Source organism: Diplotaxodon limnothrissa, linkage group LG1 (assembly GCF_057381915.1).
Source record: "Diplotaxodon limnothrissa isolate DT_005_m linkage group LG1, D_limnothrissa_male_GT1.1, whole genome shotgun sequence".
Lineage (NCBI taxonomy): Eukaryota > Metazoa > Chordata > Actinopteri > Cichliformes > Cichlidae > Diplotaxodon > Diplotaxodon limnothrissa.
Genome location: NC_140596.1, coordinates 6,430,241 through 6,450,888, shown reverse-complemented (window position 1 = coordinate 6,450,888; position 20,648 = coordinate 6,430,241). Strand labels below are relative to the sequence as shown.

General features: G+C 39.9%; 1 protein-coding gene across 1 annotated transcript in view; it reads right to left on the bottom strand.

Moving 5' to 3' along the window:
• Positions 1-20,648, bottom strand: part of itfg1 (integrin alpha FG-GAP repeat containing 1) — a 156,912-nt gene that overhangs the window by 1,651 nt on the left and 134,613 nt on the right. Inside the window, exons 15-17 of the mRNA XM_085351740.1 lie at positions 16,500-16,624; positions 11,385-11,467; positions 10,444-10,561 (exon numbers count right to left, since the gene is read on the bottom strand). Coding sequence (XP_085207866.1) covers positions 10,444-10,561; positions 11,385-11,467; positions 16,500-16,624 — 326 coding nt within the window. The remainder of the gene's footprint in view (positions 1-10,443; positions 10,562-11,384; positions 11,468-16,499; positions 16,625-20,648) is intronic.

Here is a 20,648-nt window from a genome sequence, read left to right as displayed (position 1 = left end):
TTTAACAACCTCATAACTGTGTTACTTACAGCTTTCTGGTTTCAGTATTCAGGGTTTTGTTTTGTATTACTCCGTCTCTCTTTTATTTTAAACCCCTGTTTGCTCTTGAATCAAATGTTTGGATTTGTATGCTCTAACAGAGTTCGCATAATGTCGTATGATTTATACTACTGTACACTATGTAAGTGCTTCCACCTACACATAACACAGGAGCTGCTCAGCCATGGAAATCACTGCAGGTTTTGTGCTGATGTTAATACCAGTGGAGGTTTGGAACTGTTAGCAGAGCTTTGGCGATTTTTACTCACTATGTTCCTCAACTTCTTTCTTAGAGTTTTTTTTCTGGCAACTGGCTGCTTTTTCAATCATCTTGAGTCCTGTACCTGACCATTTTCAGAGGAATTTTCTTTTTTTTTTTTTTGTTAAGACACTTTAACACTGATCTACAAATCATTTTGGCACCAACTTACAAACCTGTGTTGTGTCCACACACAAAAGACAACTCAGTTAAGATTGTGTTTTTAGGTATTTTGTTACCAGCAGTCACACAATTTGTTGCAAATGTTATTAGAAGTGACAAAAATAACAGTTTGACAAACATATAATAGTAGTTTTGCAACCACATGATTTTTCCCACTGAGATAATATTGAAAACCTCGGTATACCTCCGAATGTGCAGGGGGTCCTTGAAACATCTGAGGAAACTGGACAAGTGAAGGACAGAAGTGGCAGGCTTAAGAAAACCATCTATAGCAAATGAACAGTACCTGAAAGTCATGTCCTTAAGAAATGGGAAAGAAACTGACGAAATACCTGACACCCGAGAGCTGAATTGGACCTTTAGTTGACATTTGAAGAAATTACAAGAAAGCTTGCAAAGAATAAAAGTGGAGGGTAGCTCAAGACTTTTGCATAGTACTGTGCTTCAACCTTTCCAGAGAAACAGATATTTCTGGAGGCTTTTTTTAAGTACAGGTTACTATGCAATGTTTTTACTGATTTGGCTAATGGAGGGTGGCCCATGAGCCAAATAAATACAAGACCCCTGCCTTAAATTGTACTTTATAACATCTCTAATAACCAAGGAAAAACAGAACAACAGGAACACAGAGTTTTCTGAAGAACTACTGGATTTGCCGTGGAGAATAATTTAGACATCACCTGCTATTATTTCTGCAAAGCCAAGTTACACGGGCACAGTATGTGGGAACCACTGAATACTCCACTACAAACAGGTAAACAGTGCCTGTTCCCCTAACCTCACAATAAACACGAACAACATGTGCAATCACAGAAGCTGTACATATCAAAGCTTGACAGCTGCAGCCTGAGCATGCTGTTCGTTAGCCAAACTAAAACTGATGGCAGTGAGATGACTAATGTGTGACTAAAACGGAAGTACATTTTCTTAAAAGCCAAAAGCTCTGTGCATCTGTGTGCTTGTTGAATGTGAGGACACTGTATTACTTCTAAACCAGAAACAGCTAAAATCTTGATTTGCAATCTGCAGTGCATCGGTCAGAGAACCTGAACCAAGCCCAACTGAACGCACTCAGATCTGAAAGCAGTGCTGAATAGGACGAACCTACTACCATTTATTCTTGGACAGATTGCTTAACTGGAAAATTTGTACTTTATTTACATTTACCAGTTGATTAGTTAAAAATGTGTTAGGAGAAAATGATCAAACTAAAACATTCTGGTTAACTTTGTGGTCTAATGTCTTGATGCATGCTCAATCACCCCAGTAAGTAAATCTCCAAAAGTAAATTCTGTTCATCTGGAGGTAACGTTTTCAGTGGTTTTCCCACTGAAAACGTTACCTCCAGATGAACAGAATCAACTTTTGGAGGTTTGTGGTCTAATGTTCAAATCTGTTAATAAGTGATGCACAAATTAGACTTTTTGTTAGGAGGTTAATATTCAATTACATCACAACAGGTAAAAATGTAATGTTTGCTCCAATGATTAATCAAATTCAAACATCACACAAACACACAGAGTTTCTGTCCTCCCGTCAATGTGAAAAGGCTTTTAAGGATAATATGTGTGCATTCATAGCCAACAGTCTATTATCATCATCTGGGCAGTGGGACAGACAGGCAGGTGTGATGGCTGCAGGCAGTGGTGTACGAACTAAGCTGTGAACAAGCTGACAGACGTGCAGCAGCAAAGTCCACCACCCTCTCCCAACAACACCTCCTCCCTGAGGGCCCCGCTCAAGTCACCTGCTTCTACTCTAATACTCCTGGTGTGCTGATGAAAAAAACAACAACAAAATTTCAGCCAACAGCAGCAATTTCTCATGTTTTCTGTTTACTTCTTTGAACCGGCACCTAACATCGTCTCAAACAGAACAAGAACATGTTATGATGTGAGAGCCCATGAAAGCAATTTTGTAATTTCAACATGTCCAGACTGTGTTCATCCCCGCAGTGCAGGAGTAGGGATAATGTACAGTTCTTTTTGAAGACAAGAAGGAGGAGGCCATGGGGATGTGTGAACATTTGCAACTGTGGTATCAAAAGTCACAGCTGAAGTGATACTCCACCCTACATCTCTCTTTCAGGTGTCAAACTCAACCCCCTGTAGACTTCAAAGGAAAGTGTAAAACGTTTTTCGCCAAAATAAAACTAAAGACACTTTTTCCACCCTTACTGTTGAATTTGTAAGTGTGTCAGAACCACTTTGTCCCAACTTACTGACTGTTCACTACCAACAACCTGAAAAGACCGCGATTTCTTCTCAAATGCTAAATTTAATGAAGAAGTAGTTCCTGCGTACTTGTAATACATGCAATTCTATCTTTCTTAAAAAGGACTGTGAGGGTATTAACTAAATTATTTATAAGCTGCACCTTCCAGAATACACCAAGTTGATGCTTTCCTCACCAGGTGGACGTTGCAGGTTAAAACAACCATTATGCAGAGTGAGCTCTTGCAGCCGTGTGAAAAATGACATGCAAAATGTCTGAGCTTAACAGAAAGGATCTGGGGTCGACCCTGCCGTTTAAGCCGTTTTCACACATAGATAACAGCTTTTAAATTTTTGAGACATCACCTGGAAGAAGTGCAGGTGTGAACGCAGATGTGAGACAAAGTCAGATTGGACATTAGCTGGTCTTTAAAACATTTAGCTCCCTCATTAAAAAGTCTGTATGATGTCAGACAGCGTGGTCTTCTGCAAGCTCTACCCAGACAGCTTCGGTGACTAAAACCACACAGAGTATTTCCAGTAGTGCAAATGTGTGTGAAACTACTGTAAAATGATTATTCACATGTGAAAATGGCCACGGATGAGTTAGAATCCATTATTCTATTGATCAAGGCCGTAACAGTAACAAGTGTCTGATATTCCGGGGTTTATTTGAACAAAATCAGTGATTTGTTCAATCACCTAAACATACATTTTTGGTCCCTATAATCAAACCAAGAACCTACAAATAAAATAATATTGAAGTAAAAAAAGCTATACTCAGGACACAACCCTAATCTCCTTGTTTAAAATTTGCAGACTAATTCCCAACATCAGTCCTCAACCCTCCTTATGTAAAACTAGTCTCTGTACAGAACAGTCAAATCTATAAATGAACCATTTATGTCACTTTGGGAGCCATTTGGAATCAAAGTATTCTTTTGTTTAGATGTTTTATATCGGTGTAATTGTTGGTGTAATCATTCCTGCCATTCCTACTGGCCATGTTTCTCCCAACACAAAGCCAGTGTAAGTAATCAGGAATAAAAAACCTGATCAAGTGGGTATTTTTTAAGTACAAGATTTTCATTTCTGCGGGCATTTCCTAGCTGAGCTGCAGTGAAGGGACAGTCGCACAAAGGGAGGAAATTTTGTGCTAAAAATATGCAGAAGATCCTCATCGATGTGGACAACCTCACACTGCTGAAGCCTCGTGTAAGCTTTGGCTCAACTATGTATTTATGCACAGAATGAGGATTTCCCTTACATCTCTGGAAACAGTACGGGGTCTGTTGATTACCAAGAGAAATAACTGCTGCGACAAACAGCTTACATATGTCTTATCTGCTTTAAGCCACACTTGTAAATGTGTCATAAATCCATGATCCAGTTCTTTAAATGTCGTGTTGGCCCAAGTGGACCTAATTATACCTACTCTATGCTTTTTAGTTGAATCTGAAGGGGACAAGGTCAAAGTTTTAAATAATGAGGTCAGTGCTTGTAACAAGTAAACCCTGTGAGTCAACAGCTGAGGTGACAGACTGATCTAATCACCCAGTTTCAGGAATTCTTTTCTATTTTTGTCTGTATGATGTCAGTGACATCATTCAAACTGAAGAAAATTGCATTAAAAGAAGGGTGGCCTTAAGGAAGAGGAGCCAAAACAGCTGGTGTCAGAGATGGTAAACTAATGGGTAGAACCAACAAGATATACAGTGGTGTAAAAAAGTGTTTGCCCCCTCCTGATTTCCTATTTTTTGTACTTTTGTCACACTGAATGTTTCAGATCATCAAAAAATTAAATATTAGACAAAGATAACGCAAGTAAAAACAAAATGCAGTTTCTAAATTATCTATTATCAAGGGGGAAAAAATCCAAACCTACATGGCCCTGTGTGAAAAAGTGATTGTTTGTTATCACATCTTTGGAAAGCTCAATGTGGCTAGAGTTCAATTTCTCTAGCCACACCCAAGTCTAATTACCGCCACACCTGTTCTCAATCAAGAAATCACTTAAGTAGAATCTGACTCACAAAGTTTGTCCCATTACATCTGGTGTAAAAGTAACGCAGCATTTTTAGAAAGGGAACATCATCCCATCTGTAAAATATGGTGGTAGTAGTGTGATTGTCTGGGGCTGTTGTGCTGCCTCAGGATCAGAAAGACTTGCTGTGGTAAATGGAACCCTGAATTCTGCTGTCTACCAAAATATCCTGAAGGACAATGTGAGCTTAAGCTAACGCGCACTTGGGTTCTGCAGCAGGACAATGATCCAAAAGACACCAGCAAGTCCACCTCTGAATGGTTTAACAAAAAAAAAAGAAAAGAAAAAAAGAAGGATTTGGAGTGGCCTAGTCAAAGAACTGACCTGAATCCGATTGAGATGCTGTGGCATGACTTTAAAAAGGCAGTTCATGCTTGAAAACCTTTTAATATGGTTGAAAAACAATTTTGCAAAGATGAATGGGATAAAACTCCTCCACAGTGCTGTAAAGACTCGTTGTCAGTTATTGAAAACGCTTGATTGCAGTTGCTGCTGCTAAGGGTGGCCCAACCAGTTATTAGGTTTAGGGGGGAAATCACTTTTTCACACATTACCATATAGGTTTGGATTTTTTTCCACTTAATATTAAACAGCTCAATTTAGAAACTGATTACTTGTGTCATCTTTATCTAATATTTGAATTTGTTTGATGATCTGAAACATTTAAGTGTAACAAACATGCAAAAAATAGGAAACCAGGAAGGAGGGAAACACCACTGTAAAATACAGAAGGATTATTTTGAATCATACAAAGCTACTCTGGTAGTGTCCATATTATTATCTCATTTATCACTCTAAGAGTAAAGGTTTTGGTCTGTTTTTATAATCAAGACGTGATGAGGCACAGGTTTAAAGGGGTGAAATGTACATCTTTAAAGTTTGTGATTTGGCACAGTTGAAGACAAATGAATAACAACAATTCTATGTTATGTGGACTGCTGATTGTGTAGTCAGTCAATGACTTTGTTCTGTGGGTGAACAGGCAACAAGTTAAAATACTGTCAGATCTTTTTTTCCCTTTCCAAACATTTAAACGTTGCTTAAATGTTACGGCAGAGCCGTTCATGTTTTAGCATAACAAAACGACTAAACCCAGTCACTACATTAGAAAGATTTTTTGAGACGCATGTCCTCTTTTGTGGGTAAGCCAGCGCGTCCCTGATGTTGACTAATTTGCTTCATCCAAAAGACGAGCAGAAACACATTTATTCAATCTTTTTTTTTTAATCCTGTCAGTTTTGGTTTGTAATAAAGCCTTCATCTATCTTCAAAGACTGCAGCATCTCATATTGATTGATGCTGTGTTCTTTTTTTTACTCTTTTTAAAAAAAAAAAAGCAACATGTTTTTAGGGAGCAGATTGATTTGATGTTCTTTCCTTTGGATAACCAATCCACTGGGCTGTGCTGCTGTCCAGGCCTGGTTTAATTGACTGTCCTGGGGATACTACCAATAGTCATCCTGAGGCTTGAATCATCATTAAGCAGCAGAGCATTGATTTGTGTCCATCTAAAGGGTTTTCTGACACAGTGGGCTGGTCTGTGTTCCAAACCAGGTGGAAAACTACAGTGATGCATACTGAAGTCTCACAGGGCTTTAATGTCAGCTAATTAAGTCTGGCCTGCATGATGATGAGATTGATTAAATTCTGCTTCATTGGTTTTTTCTTTCCCACAATTTGTTTAAAGGGGACCTTTCCTCAACTTGTGTCATTTATATACTGTTGCAAAGGTTGATTCTTGCATTAAACATGGCCGAAGTTTCAAATAATGAGGTCAGTGTATGTGAACCTAATCCCTGGGAGACGAACACTCAAAAAGCTCTGTTTCAGGCAGTTGCTCTACTCTTAGCTCTGTGCATGAGATAGGATATCACTAATATGGTAATCTCAAACACATAGCTCGCTGGCTTTGTGCACAAAAGACTTACCAATCTGGTCAGAAAATCTTCTGCTTGCTACGGGCAGCCAATTGCAATAAAATTGGCTTTAAAGGAAGAGGACAGCTATTTCAGACAAACCAATAGGCTGAACCATAGTGAGATACCATATATGTAAGATAAGACATACCTCCCATATTTGAGCCACACGAGCTGTGAATCATGCAGATCGACTCTAACAAAGTCCAAGAATAAAAATATGGGGTTCAAAATGGTTTAACAGGTGCCTTTAAATACTTGTTTCTTCTACTTTCTGGAATATAGTCATATGGACTTCTTCATATCCCTAGCTAATATTGCATTGAACAGAAGTTCACAGAATTTGTGTAAAAGCCCTGTTAGCTGGTTAGGCTGGGCAACGTGTCTTTGCCCTCATGCTTCTGCCCTCTGCCTGACTTTGTTATTAGAAGAGCAAATACCAGAGGCGGCGGTGCAAACACACAGAAATGCCAAATGTCAATCAGCTGTCTCGCCTTGACCTTAGCGGATGCCCCGCATAAAGGAGATGGGAGAAGATGAGATATAAGAAAGAATGTTAGCAGCTTTTATATGTGATTTACCTTCAGTGTTAATTCTCTGGGTGGTGAAGGAGGTTACACCACATTAGCCAGTCAGTTCAGCTGTGTGTCTTCAAGTTATCAAGGCCAGACATATAGTCCAATTCAAATCAAATTTATCTTTAAATTGTGTCAACCTGAACAACCTGAAGGGTATATACCGACAAGACACTGGAGATCGTCCTCAGATAGAGTCAATGCTGTTTAGCTTTAGGGACAGAAGAACGCTGTGGGTTTAAAACACTGTTCACCAGTTAAATTAGAGACAGCTGCAGTTTGATTTATGGCAGGAAACTGTTATGTGCAGATGTATGTAAAAATAAATGTTGCAAAGTGAAAAGTGTTATTTCACCTTTCTAGAAGTAAAAAAACAAATCCATGTTTTCAATGGTATAAATGACAACTGTAAAAGTGTAGCTAAACAAAGATAAGTCATATTAAAAATCTTGTGCAAGTTAAAAATTACCCACTCATGTCTGTGTTTAGAGTGGCACATTTGAACTGGGTAGATCTGAGTTTTATTGGAATCCACTGATATTACTCTCATATAATGGCAAATATTGATTAGAAGGCATCTGGCTGCTTGCTACAGACCTAATGTTAACTTACTACTAATAGCCTGCTACATTTTAAAGAAAGATGGTGAAATGTTCCTTAAGCATGCTGCCCTGCATGTCAACCATTTCATTATACTTTGGGATTTTGCTCTTTAGATAGATTTAAGTTGCCCTTTCTGTGAATTTGTCTCTAAGCTGTACAGACACTCTAGCCTCCTGAATTTGCACCCAAAATGTTTCTAAACACAACCTTCATAATTCTTGGGCGGTACAGAGGTAACAGAAAAGTAAAAAGAAAACAAACAACTGCAAAGGATAATTTTTTCACAGCACTTTTGTATTTGGTGTAACATGGTAGATAATTGGAATTTCTACTTTTCAAATTGCAGCCTTGGCAGATTTGCATGGGATAAACATCACAGACTACCTCTGCAAATATTCCAACTGCACAGAGTTCCCCAGGTAGTACTAGTCAAGTGCAAACACGGCTTAATTCAACTGTGACTCCCAAGGAGCATTTCAATAAGAACTTCAATCACTGAACCTGAAGTTCTGCTGCATGCACAGTGGAAGCTCAGGATTATGCACAGTGGAAACCTGATAATGCACTTAGTAATCTGAATCAAATGAGTTTTCATATGCATTGTGAATGTTGGATGCCTCACCAATGTGGTGCAGTGTTTTGTTCTGAATTGAAATGATGATGAGTGCGATGTTACATATTTCGGTGCATTTGAATAATATATTCCTGTGCTGCTTCTAATCTATCTAATCAAAGCCTATCATGAGTTTGCAAGTACTATATGATATACCACCATATTATTAAACCATTAAGAAAATGTTACTGAACTGCATGCTGCGGAAATGAGAACTCTGAAACGAGTAGTCAAAAAGGCCAAAAACCTTTCTGGAACTAGTAACTATTACTCTTATTAGGGGTACAGTGGGGGGTAGTGAGACATTTTTGATTACTGTGACTAGTCAGCCTATGGACACCACAGTGTTCAAAGCCAAATATATTGTTGGTTTATGACTGACAACCGCTTCCTTCCTTCTTTCTGTGAGAACAAGACAGAACTGAGTTGAATCTGTGGGCTACTCAACAACAGTACACACTGGGACTGAACATAACAGAACTGAAGTGAAATGTGTGTAAAAGTGTCCAACGTAGCCACTGTCTGAGCTTTTCATGCTGTTCTTTTATCTTTGATGTTTGGTAAATGGACGGGTACTCATATAGCCTTTCTACTCAGTTGAGCACTCAAAGCGGTTTCTTACTACAAGTCTCATCCACACAAACATTCATATGCTTTTATCTACGCCTAAGTGCTTTCTGGCATTGACACAGTCTGATGGATGCATCAGGGGCAACTTGGAGTTCAGTACCGTGTCCAAGGATACGTCAGCATGTGAACTGAAGGAGTTCGATTGGTACCAGATGTAGACATGGTTAACATCTAGCTTTACTGGGTGTATGTGCTAACTGGGATTCAAACTCCAACCTGTTGTTCCAAAAACTAATGTCAATACTATACTGTCCAACTTTCAACCAATCAGCATTTGACGTATGTACAGTACGATTCATGTTGAGCTAAGCATTTCTGCTTTTTTTTTGAAGGGCTGCACCCAAGCACGTTTAAGTAGCTTGTGTATAAACAGAATCGTAAATAACCTTTAAGAGTGAAATAACCGTTTTCTTAATTGCATTCCCCATTTCCTGCTCTTGCAACATAGCTTTCATCCACACACTCATCACTCCTCCCATCCACCTGAGCCTGCTAGATGTATCTTGTGTACGTAGTTTGGGCACCAGCCATGCTTATTTATTTATTTTTATCTTTTTGAATTTCGCATCAGCTCAGATGAAGCTGATGCACACACACCCACGTTTCTAAAAAAGAGGGCAATTAGAGCCCTTCTGTGTGTGTAACCATGCTGAATGTCAACCTGAGTGAAGACGCGCACACACACACAAACACACACACAGGAACACATTAAGTGCACATGGTCTCACGGCAGATGGTTTGGAGAAGATGCCAACAACTTACTGCACTGCTCAGCCCAGCAGACTGTGTGTGTGTGTGTGTGTGGATGAAAAAGGAAACAATCCAGAAAAAAAGAGAACATTTGCGATAATTTGTGTTTGTGTCTGAGTGTCATCAACCCTGCTATGATGGGATACATTTTTCTGAGACTGTGATGTGTGTGTGTGTGCCTCCATTAAAAAAAAAAGAAAAAGAAAACAGTTTTTTTTCTTCACCGGAGGAGGTGAAGAAAAAAACAAAACCAAAAACATGAAAACATGCATCGACTCCCTGGAGAGCACATTTATGGCGGTAATGAACAGCAGATCTGCCGTGCTGAAAGGACAGAAGAAGGCAATTACAGCTGAACGTCCTTCCAGGTTGTGACCCCGAGAACGAGAGAGAGAGAGGTAGAGCGAGAGAAAGAGTGTGTATGTGTGTCTTGGTGGGAGGCGAGAGGACTACAGGACAGGGACAGTGAGACCCATCTGCTGCTGGTTGTGACCAATCTGCTCTCTCTCTGTCTCACACACACATACACACACTCACACTCTGAAGCAGTAAATCACCAGGAAGAGGCCAACATTAACTACAACACGCTACTCTGTGTCTGTGTGTGTGTGTTCTGACCTTCTCTTGCCAATGAAGGATCCCAATAATAACAAGGATGAAGACACACACGCCGATCAGTGCGATGGCCGTCAGCAACACGCTGTTGCTGGGAGTAAGGTACAATTTAGCGCTCCAACTAAGAAGAGGGAGAGAGAGGGAGAAAGAGAGACAAAGAAAGATTGCCATATGCTGTTTTATGTTTTGCCATAGTTTTATCTGACAGAAAAACAATGCAATTACCAAAATGCTGGACATTAGCAGAGACTGTGTTATGTTAAAATAAATAAACGAACAACTCTTTCACTTTCTGGTCATACAGCTGAACAGAATGAAAGACTGCGCTCTCTCTAGTTTCTAAGAACTTTTATGTATTTCCAGAAATCCAGCCACTTTGATGTATTAACTTTATCTTCATCATGATACATCTTGCAATCTGTTAGCTTGTACTTTGTGTGAAAAGACTACCAAGGCGCCTGTTTTCATATAAACAGTCAGTTAGTCTGATTTCACTTGTGGTGTATATGTAGGTATGTGTGCGTTGGCAAACATGCAAGTGTTATGAGCCTATCGAGGAAAGTGCATGTGTGTCATTGTTTGTCTGCGATGACTAGCCATCTGGAGCTCCTCCTGGGTTTTCAGCTACATGTGAATAGCGTCATGATAACATGAGGACACATGCTGCGAGGTAATAGCGTGTGTGCGTGAGCATGTTTTCTCACTTCTGGGTATTGTTTTGTGAAGATATACCACAGAGACGCTGTCTGGAGCGAGCTGAGGGTAACATTAACTCGAATATGCCAGCAAATGACATCAGGCGAGGCGGTTAAGTGTTGAATAGTGTCCATAGTAACAAATGTTAACAGGTTCTCTGAGCAAATTATATGACTGTGAACAAGGAAAGCAGCCATTTGTGACCCGTCTATATTGTATTATATCTAGAGGTGTAAGCGTTTATGTACCTGCGGGGTGTATCATGTGGGAAAGGCATGACAATAAGTTGAGAGTTGGGAATGATGGCCGTCCACTCCTTGTTCCTTATCTCCTGAAAAGAGAAGAAAAACACATTAACTGATTATCTTTATTCACAGTAATACATTATAGCAACCATATGTGCAATACAAGCAGACTGCTTTAAGATATGCACACACCGACACAATATGTATGTTAAGCCCTTCGAGGCAGAGTAATGGGTCTCATTCTTAGCTACTGTGGACTTGCTATTTTAAGCCGTGTGTTTCAGACATAGATAACCTACTACTTGAAATAAATTACCCAGGCTATGGTGAATAAAACCCTTTTTTTTCTTTATTGTGAGTGTGGTACATATGGCCGGGTGTATTTGCATGTATGATAAAGGATTTCTGTGGCAGTTTGTGTGCGAGCGCAGCCATCTGGAGAAGTCAGTCTCCGTCTTGATGAAATTCACATGGTCTTTTCATCATGTAACGCATCACATCGCAGCAGCAGAAAGGTCTGCTTTGAAGACTGAATTTATGGGAGTTGAAAGTTAGAACACACATTAAAAGTACATACAAAATTCTAACTGAAGTCAATTATTTTGACAAAAATCTCCAGTCCAGTAATGACTCACTACATCACATCTGAAGACTGCAGCTTGAAAATTTACAAGTTAGAGATTCAGAATTACTATTAAGTAAGATAAGTAGTGTTTTTGAATATTAGCATTTCAATTTAGCAAATTCTGGAAAAACAAAAGTATTTTATGTTAATGATGTCTTGTCTCCTGTGTTTCATTTACAACTTGAATGCTCATGTTTACTGGTTTCTTTGTTTGGTATTATATCAACACTGATTATATTAACACTGAGTGTCCACAGTGGCAGGGATACTGCTTTTAAATTATGATACATTCCTAGTTTACCCAAATAAGAGTTTTGCTTTATATTTCCTGATTAGATCTCGACTCATTTCTGTGTAGGCGAGGGAGAGACAGTGTTTGACAGACAGATCCCTCAGGCTCATCTTAAAGCTTATTTTAGTTTGAGATGTTTTAGTGTCAAAAGCTCTTGTTTGCAGGAACACTGTGAATATACTAAAGTACTTTTCTTGTGTAGAAGCTGCTCAGTGCAACCACAATCTGACCTGCTGGTCACTGAACAGCTTCCCTGTACAGGTAGGGGTACAGGTCTTACAAAAGGACACCACAGTGGCGATAATGAGGACAAATGGGACATACTGTCCAATTCTTTTTTTTTTTTTTTTTAGCCTTTTTTCTGCCGACATTTGTAGACTGGAGCAGATAACTTACACTTTACTATGATTTTAAAGCATTTAGCCACATTGCCTGATTCAAAATTTAAATGCAAAAATGAAAGCCTGAAAGGTTAAGCAGGGCCGTTACATGCAGGTATCATGAAAATAAGCAAAAGCTAAAACAGTATGATGAATATATTGAACCTCATAGTTATGCATGAAAGCAGATTAGATTTCTTTTTTTAATTAAGACAACGGTAATGAGACATATGTACAAGAAAAAAACCCAACAAATTTACAAAGAAAAAATGATTTTGCTTTTACAGCAAGAAACCATATTGTATATTTGATTGTATACTAAAAAGGTGGCAAAACCTCATCACGCCACAAACATCCCTAATTACTAAATACTGCAATCATTTTTACTTTGTTAGCTCAAAGAGTAGGAGAAAGGAAGCCTGGTTTTAGCCTAGAAACATCAGGCTATGACTTGGATTTGAACGAGGAAATCGCTTCTCTAAAAGATCTGCAATTACAGAGTGCCTTTTAACTTTCTGCAAACCACTTTCCACTGTGTCCTTGCCAGAACAAGTTCAGTGTCTTGCACATGAATACTTTGGCACGAGAAGGGGCAACCCGTTTACCACACGAGTTAATTATGCCTTGCAAAGTGAATAAATGAGGCTACTTTGCAAGAGGAAAAAAAAGAAATCTTTTATATTGGGGAATATCTAAAGTTCTGAGACGGTTAAGACAGACTTAACATAACTGCAGAGTTTACAAACATTTGCTTGGAGAACTGTTTGACAGCAGCTTGACTCTGCATAAGTTTCAGTTTCATTTTTAGTTGTTTGCTGCCTTAGGGCTCAGCAACTAGTGGTGACATCTGACATGAGACTGACACAGGCTGTATTTAGCATCTTTATAAAACAGGGCTTAGGTTTCTGGAAAAGCCCAGTGTAGTCGTCTGTGTCTGCTAGCGTTCTTATCCATATTATTCTGCTTTAAGAGCCTGCTCAGGCAACTGGGGTTGTTCTCTGGCTCATAATGGGTTAAGAGCGCAGTGGTATAAATAGGAGAAGGGGGCAATATATTAATGATTTAAAGGCTGTAACTATACTCGCAGTTCAGAGGAAAGAATTCCAGTTCTACGTTTGGCAGAATCTGTAAGTGCCACTGCTCTTTAATTGTGACTCCTTTCTTCATCAATTGGAAGGAACTACATCTTGCTATTTTGAATAAGCGTACAGCAACGGCATTGCTTTTTACATAACAAGCACATTCTAGCCGCCAGCCATTGTCGCTTAGCTCTTGGAAAGCACTGCCGTTGGTGCGGCAACTGGCGGGGGAGCAGAGCTGGAGACGAGTCAGCCTCCACTACCGCTGCCTGGGAGCAGATCCGATCTGGCTGTTTGGAAGAGAAAAGTGTTCCTAAGTCTTCAGAGAGAACGAGAGATACTCTGGTTCAAAGCCAGGAAAACTGGCACACTATGGAGAGTGAGAGAGACAGATACAGAGTTAGAGGATGAGGAAGATAGAGAGAGAGTGAGAGTGACAAGTAGGGGACTGATTAGTGAAGTAAACCACTTTGAACAGCAAAGGGAATCCCCTGGGTGGAAGATAAGTGAACAGGAGGACTGAGACTCACAGAGAAAGATGAGGAGGGGTGAATAAATGAGAGGACTGATTGGACAGAGGGAAGAAGATATCCACTAAGATTCTACAAAACATCGCCTTCTGCGAACCAGCGGGCAGAAACTCTCTTTGTGCTGGAGAAAGTGTAAAGGGCACAGCAGGGGAGACAGGAAGAAAACAGGACAGAAATAAAGATTGAAACAAAACAAAAATGAGAGACAAGCAGATCAAGAGAGCTGGCAAACAGAAAGAGCTAAATAAGCCGACTGTGCAGGGTGGCGTAACGATCAGATTTCTAAACCTTCGCCTCTTTTCTCATTACAGGTAGATTCAATGGAGGTACTCCACTCCCCAGTCCCTCTGGACACCAAAGAAAAAACTACTCTGCATAATAGCGCACATCTTTAGGCATTAATTAATTCACACTGTAAAAGGGACAAGAGAGGAGGAAAAATGAGGGAAAAAGGATTGCATTCCTTTGCATGGGAAAAAGGAGGGTGTGGAAAGAGGACAATAACGCAGTTTGTTTGTGATGAGTGTTCCCGGTGCCCTATGCTGTCTGACTAGCGGACTGAGCCATCTGCAATTCTAATCAGCTGTTCAACGAAAACCTTGGTACCACACAGGAGGGAAAAGGGGCCCTGTCGTGCCTAATATTCAGAGTGACAGTGCTACGTTACAGAGAGAAAAAGAGAGACGGAGACGAAGGTGGAGAGAGCTGAACTGAAGAGAGATGAGATTAGAGGTAGTGAAGAGTAGAAATATAGACAAAGAATAGATAAAAACCATAAAATAAAACCAATTTTTTATTATTACTATACTGATCTGTTGCCATATGACAGGAATCACATATGTGGTTGATTCAGAGTCATTCATAAACAGTCATTTAGCTGGTTGCTCAGCAAAGATGTGTAGAAGTAGTAAAAAAGGAAGCCATTAGCATTTCTATTTCAGTGGGAAGCTCGCTACACCTTTATTAATTCCTCTGTTGATGTCATCAATCATCCCATACATTAAAAAGGAGCTGTGTAATCTAGCTTCCGTAAAGCATCAATCTGTGTCACATAATTCTCTCAACCTTTATTTACTTTTTAGTCATTAAATGGGCAGGGAAATCTGATTTTCTTTCACCTAGATTCTACTGCGCAATCACGCCTCTAGTGAGATGTGGGTGGCAAAATATGCTTTTTCAAGTCAAATCATTGTTTATGACACCGGAGAAAATATTGTCCTCATTAAGCAGGAGAAGCAGAGGTAAATAAAATGTGAAAATCCCTACAAAAATAAAACTGCTGGCCTGTGTTTAGGTGAATTATACATAAATCAAACCAAAGACTTCCAGTAAAACTTGGAGAGAAAAAAAGTAGTAACTGTGAGATTGTGAAGATGTCATAGTTTTTTTTTTAAAGCTAAGATGCATGATAATTCATTTTTATATTTTATTTTTATATTTCAAGCATAAAAGCTATAAAATGTACAGACTAACGTCTCTCTTTCTATATTTATGAACTAACGTCAACAGCAAGCAAACAGTTGTGTTTATGTCATTTGGCAAACAAGGTATAAAATAGTTCCTTGCATAAACTACTGCTTTAATTAAAGAAAAATCTCAACCAAGCATTAAATGCCTTTGCAAGATTAGGGAGATACTGTAGTCTCTGTTTACCTCACTTTCTAATTTGATAAGAAAGTATGTGGAGGGAAATCCCTCTACTGAACCTTCACGAAACACCTTTCAAACTAATCTCACAATCCCTGGAAGAAATGTGCTACATCAAGCATCATCATGAAAAATGCTGGAGCAGTTGGAGAAAAACAACTTTTTTGCTCTCCGCTTATGACTTACAAAAAGTGCTTCAATTGCTCCCTCCATTAATTCATCCATCATTTGATATTTTCTTGGAAGATTTTCTTGTTTTTAAAACCACGATTCCGAGGCTCATTACAGAGACATTCAATGTCTTAGTCAGGCATGCCGTACACTGTTAAATTCAGGACACGTTAAGCTGCTCAGAAATGACTTAATCTGGCATTTGACTACAAGTGTTGTATTTTAAATCACTTTGCACCTGGGGTTGTAAAAGGCTCATTTTTTTGCACAACTTTCCTTCCTTTTGCTATTTGCTGTGACATAAGCTCTGTAAAGGAATCTTCCTCAGACATTCTGTGAGACCATGAACCCTGCAGCAGAAGTACTGGCAGTTATCTCGGTAAAATTTCCTCACCGTCTCTCCAGGCTGCCGGGGGATGCCGACGAAAAGGTGATCCAGGAAGTTGGCGCTGCGTCCGAGCCCCAGTACAGTGTAGGGCAGCTGGAGGGAGAAATAAGCTGACTGGCTTAGCTGACCAGCTACAGGAGGGAAGACAAAGAAAAGACAAGTTTGCCATCAATGAGGTATTCTTTTCAGCAAACACTAAAACCAAGTCAGAATATACATTAAAATATGCATGTATTGCCCTTGAATGTACAAGCAAGCATGTGCGGTCTCCAGATGCTGAATCATTATGACTCTACTGCCACCACAGTTAACATTTTTGCATTAATTAATTCTTTGGAAAGCACTCGAGAGAATGAAATTTGGTACACTTGCCAGTACAACTTTGTACTTCTGGCTGGTCAAGTCTGAAATTTATCATGAAAATACTTGGGGAAAAAAAGCTATATCATAATTCAGTAATCTATGAGATTCAACAATGTGCAAAAAGAGTGCAGCAAAAAGTCTTTAAAGAGCATTATTATAAGCAACTATAAGCAGTGCAGAAAATATAAACAGAAATTAGTGAACATTCTTGATACAAAGGAATCTTCTGTTGGGCTTTTTAAGTCTTAGGCTTTGGAATTCATGTACTTTAGAAGTTACTTTCAAACACGCCATCCATCTTAATACTGCCAGACCACAAGCCCCTCCCTTCCAGTGACACTGCCCAAATGTTAGCAGCATCCCTAAGAAGGACACTGCACCTTAAAACACCACAAAAACTGTGCAGGAATGACAAGAGGCAAGACAAAGGAGTTGATTCGGCCTCCAAACTCCCCAAATTTAAGCGTACAAGTACCAGAACAAGCCCGATCGACTCGCGACACCAAAAGGTTCCATTTCCGCCAACATCTTGGTGTCTGACAAAGTAGGAAACCTCAAAACGATTCTGTATCCAAGATCATTACAAGGTGTTGGTCTGGGATGGGTGGGAATGAGACACAGTGTAACATCTGAAGTCAAGTCAAATTTGTTTTTCGTACATTTAGAAACAACAAAGTGCTGTAGATTCCAGGAACGATATAAAGAACATTAAATCAACAACTTAGACTTCATCACTGGGCTCATATAATGTAAAACCATGTGCTCCAACCAAACCTATCCTGAGCACGACTGTTGATGACAACATGAATACGTACGAGTAACCATAATAAGAGGAATGAGAAGGAAATACACAACCAGAGCGACTGAGCCAGAGGGACTGCAGCATGAGACCTTGTGTTCTGACATGAAGCAGCGTCATAAAAGATACAAATCAGAGAGACACCTGAGGCCAGTGCAACACCTCTCTCTGTCTCTTCACCCAACCTCCCTCCTGTAATCTCTCCCCACTCACTTAATATTCTCATCCAATCCTCACTATTGTGTTTCCTCCTTTCTGCTCATCTCTCCATTCCTCTCTCTTGATACATCACTCTGATTTGGCCTTTTGCTTCCCCTTTCTCTCTCTCTCTCTCTCTCTCTCTCTCTCTCTCTCTCTCCCCTTCAGCTGCTGTATCTCGCCCACGCCACCCAACTCTGCCAAGTGCAGCCGACATAAATCAACCTCTATGTGGTAAACAAAGAGAGGGAAGGGGAGAGAGAGAAAGATGGAAGAAGAGAAAGAGAAAGCCTTGAGGCAGCCAGTGATCAGAACTAATGTGGATGGACTGCGTATTGCAGGCCAAGAGAAGCACAACAGCTATGCTTCTCTCTTTATTTTCTTTAATCTATGCCCAACCTCAGTTTGTCCGGTTCATTTTGGCCACCTGCAGTAAGGTCCTGTCAGTCCACCTGACTGCAGCTAAATATTTCTCTTCTTAAAAGCTGTTCCTTGCTGCACAAATAAAGCTGGCTTTTTACCTCAGGAACACTGCAGGGGTACAAATTGACCAGCCAGCGGGTGAAAGTATCTAGTAGCTACTATATGGTTTTAGTGCAATGAAAGCCTGTCCTTGATGCTCTAATGTCCACTCTGTGGCTCCAGTTAGCATGGAAGCTCAATGAACACCATTGACTTTTGCCATCTTCAACCAAAGAAAGCTTTTCAGCCGTGTCTATTTATGCCTAAATTTCTCTCGCTTGTTATTGGTCTATGCATTTTATTTTCACAGCTTTTTAGCACCGGGATGCGGTTTTCTAAAGAGGCAGTGTAATTGCCTTAATCACACACTGCACATGGAGAGAGACAGACGATGGATGGTCAAAAATATTGGCTGTTTCCAGGAGGAGCTGGACACTTACCTGAAGTACAAAGACAGAGCTTTTATGAGACATTGAAGCTGAATCCTGGGGTGTCTGACATTTACTGAGGTGTGCGCGCATGTGCGTGCATTTGTGTGTGTGTTAGGGGAATTCACCAGATCAGTAGAGTGGAAAGCTGTGTACTTCTGCAATAAAATTTGATTTATAAATGCTTTTTACACATAGCAACATCATCATACCAGGGATAAAAATGTTTTTCAATGGGTCATTCAGTTGACCACTTGATCCAGCCTGAAATAGCTCAAAAACCATCAAACAGACTGGCAAAAATTGACTATAATATACTACAGACTGTAAGACAATGGATCATGACTATGTTGGCGATTCTGAGACTTTTCATCCTACCCCAGCTGGTTAAATTTACATGTGCATTACATTTAAAACATGTGGACAAACACAAAATCCAAGTTTACCAAAAGTAGTTTTTCTGGCAACTACAAAGAAAAGTTGAGGATGTAAAAGGAGAAATAAATAGCAACGACGCTTATAGCGACCCCAAGTCCTGATTGATCAAAATCAGAATGATGGTGTTTCAAGATAGAGTACCTTTGTTGATATCTACAGAAACTGGGGCAACAAAAACCTCAACAACAACAGAAACGGCATCTCTGAGTAAGAATCTGAATGATTTGAATTAAAAAAAATAAATAAAAATTCTTGTCAATTGCTACTTTTGTACCCACACATGGTGAATGTGGGACAAGGGTGTGAGGATAACACAGTGGGGGGATTAACCAAGTAAACTTAGAGTTTTTGCTGCTTAACTTGACAGGTCGGAACTCTTGTTAACCACTTCTGTCTTTAATCTAAACAATTAAATAGCCTTTAGGGTTATTTTTTTTAATAGTTGACAACCAATAATTTATTGGCAGACTAATTCTTCTCTGTTCTCTATCCTGCAGTTGTGAAAAAACCCCCACTTCATTGCTTCACACAGAACCTCAGAGCCATGGTGCTGAACAAAAGGGGATTTTTGAGGGGATTGAACCTTTAGGCCAGGTTTGGTTTGATGGTTTTGACAGAAGGCTTCTCCTCGTTTGTGGGCAAGAGGTGGATAGCTTGCAGCCCGCCACTCAGCAGGGTAGAGTGGGTGAGAGAGAGAGAGAGAGTGTGTGTGTGTGTGTGTGTGTGTGTGTGTGTGTGTGTGTGTGTGTGTGTGTGTGTGTGAGTGAGATGGAGGATCAAGCAGGGTTATATTGCAGGCAGGGAGCCTGGCTTAATGTCTGCTGAGTACTGTGCGAGTGCGTGTCTGAGTAGACCGGCTAACAAACACGGCCACGGCTGGAGCAAAGCCATTTCACAACACGGGGAGGCTGGCAAAGGGTATTATGCAGAGCAGTGTATCGGAGTGTCTGCATTTTGTGTGCGCTTGTGCATATGCGAGCAAGCGCATTTCTGTCCTATCTTCCAATAGCAGAGCCAGCGGAGGTCTTGGCAGGGGATTCCACCCTGCACACATGACTGACAGCCTACAATCCATCTCTTAGAAGACAAAGCGGATTCAAAGTAGCACAAGCAGTCACCCTTGGTGTGTGTACATCTGTGCGGACTTCTCATTTTCTCAAGTTTTAAACACAGACACACTTGTGGGCAGCATGATGTGCTTCGATTCAACAAGTTATTGCTCCAAAGCCAAACACATCGACAAGCAAACGCTCAAGACCACACGCCCACGAAAGAAAGTACACAGATATCCACAGGGTCCAACCCAATTTGTGCCAAAAGAAAGAGAAAAGAAAAATATAATAGAATGAAAAGAAAAAGTTGCTCTTCATTGAAAAATTACATTTCATTTTACTGATTATATAAAACAAAGTATAGTATAAAAAAGTCTTAGAAATCTTGCTTAAGTCCTTAGAACTGAACTTGATC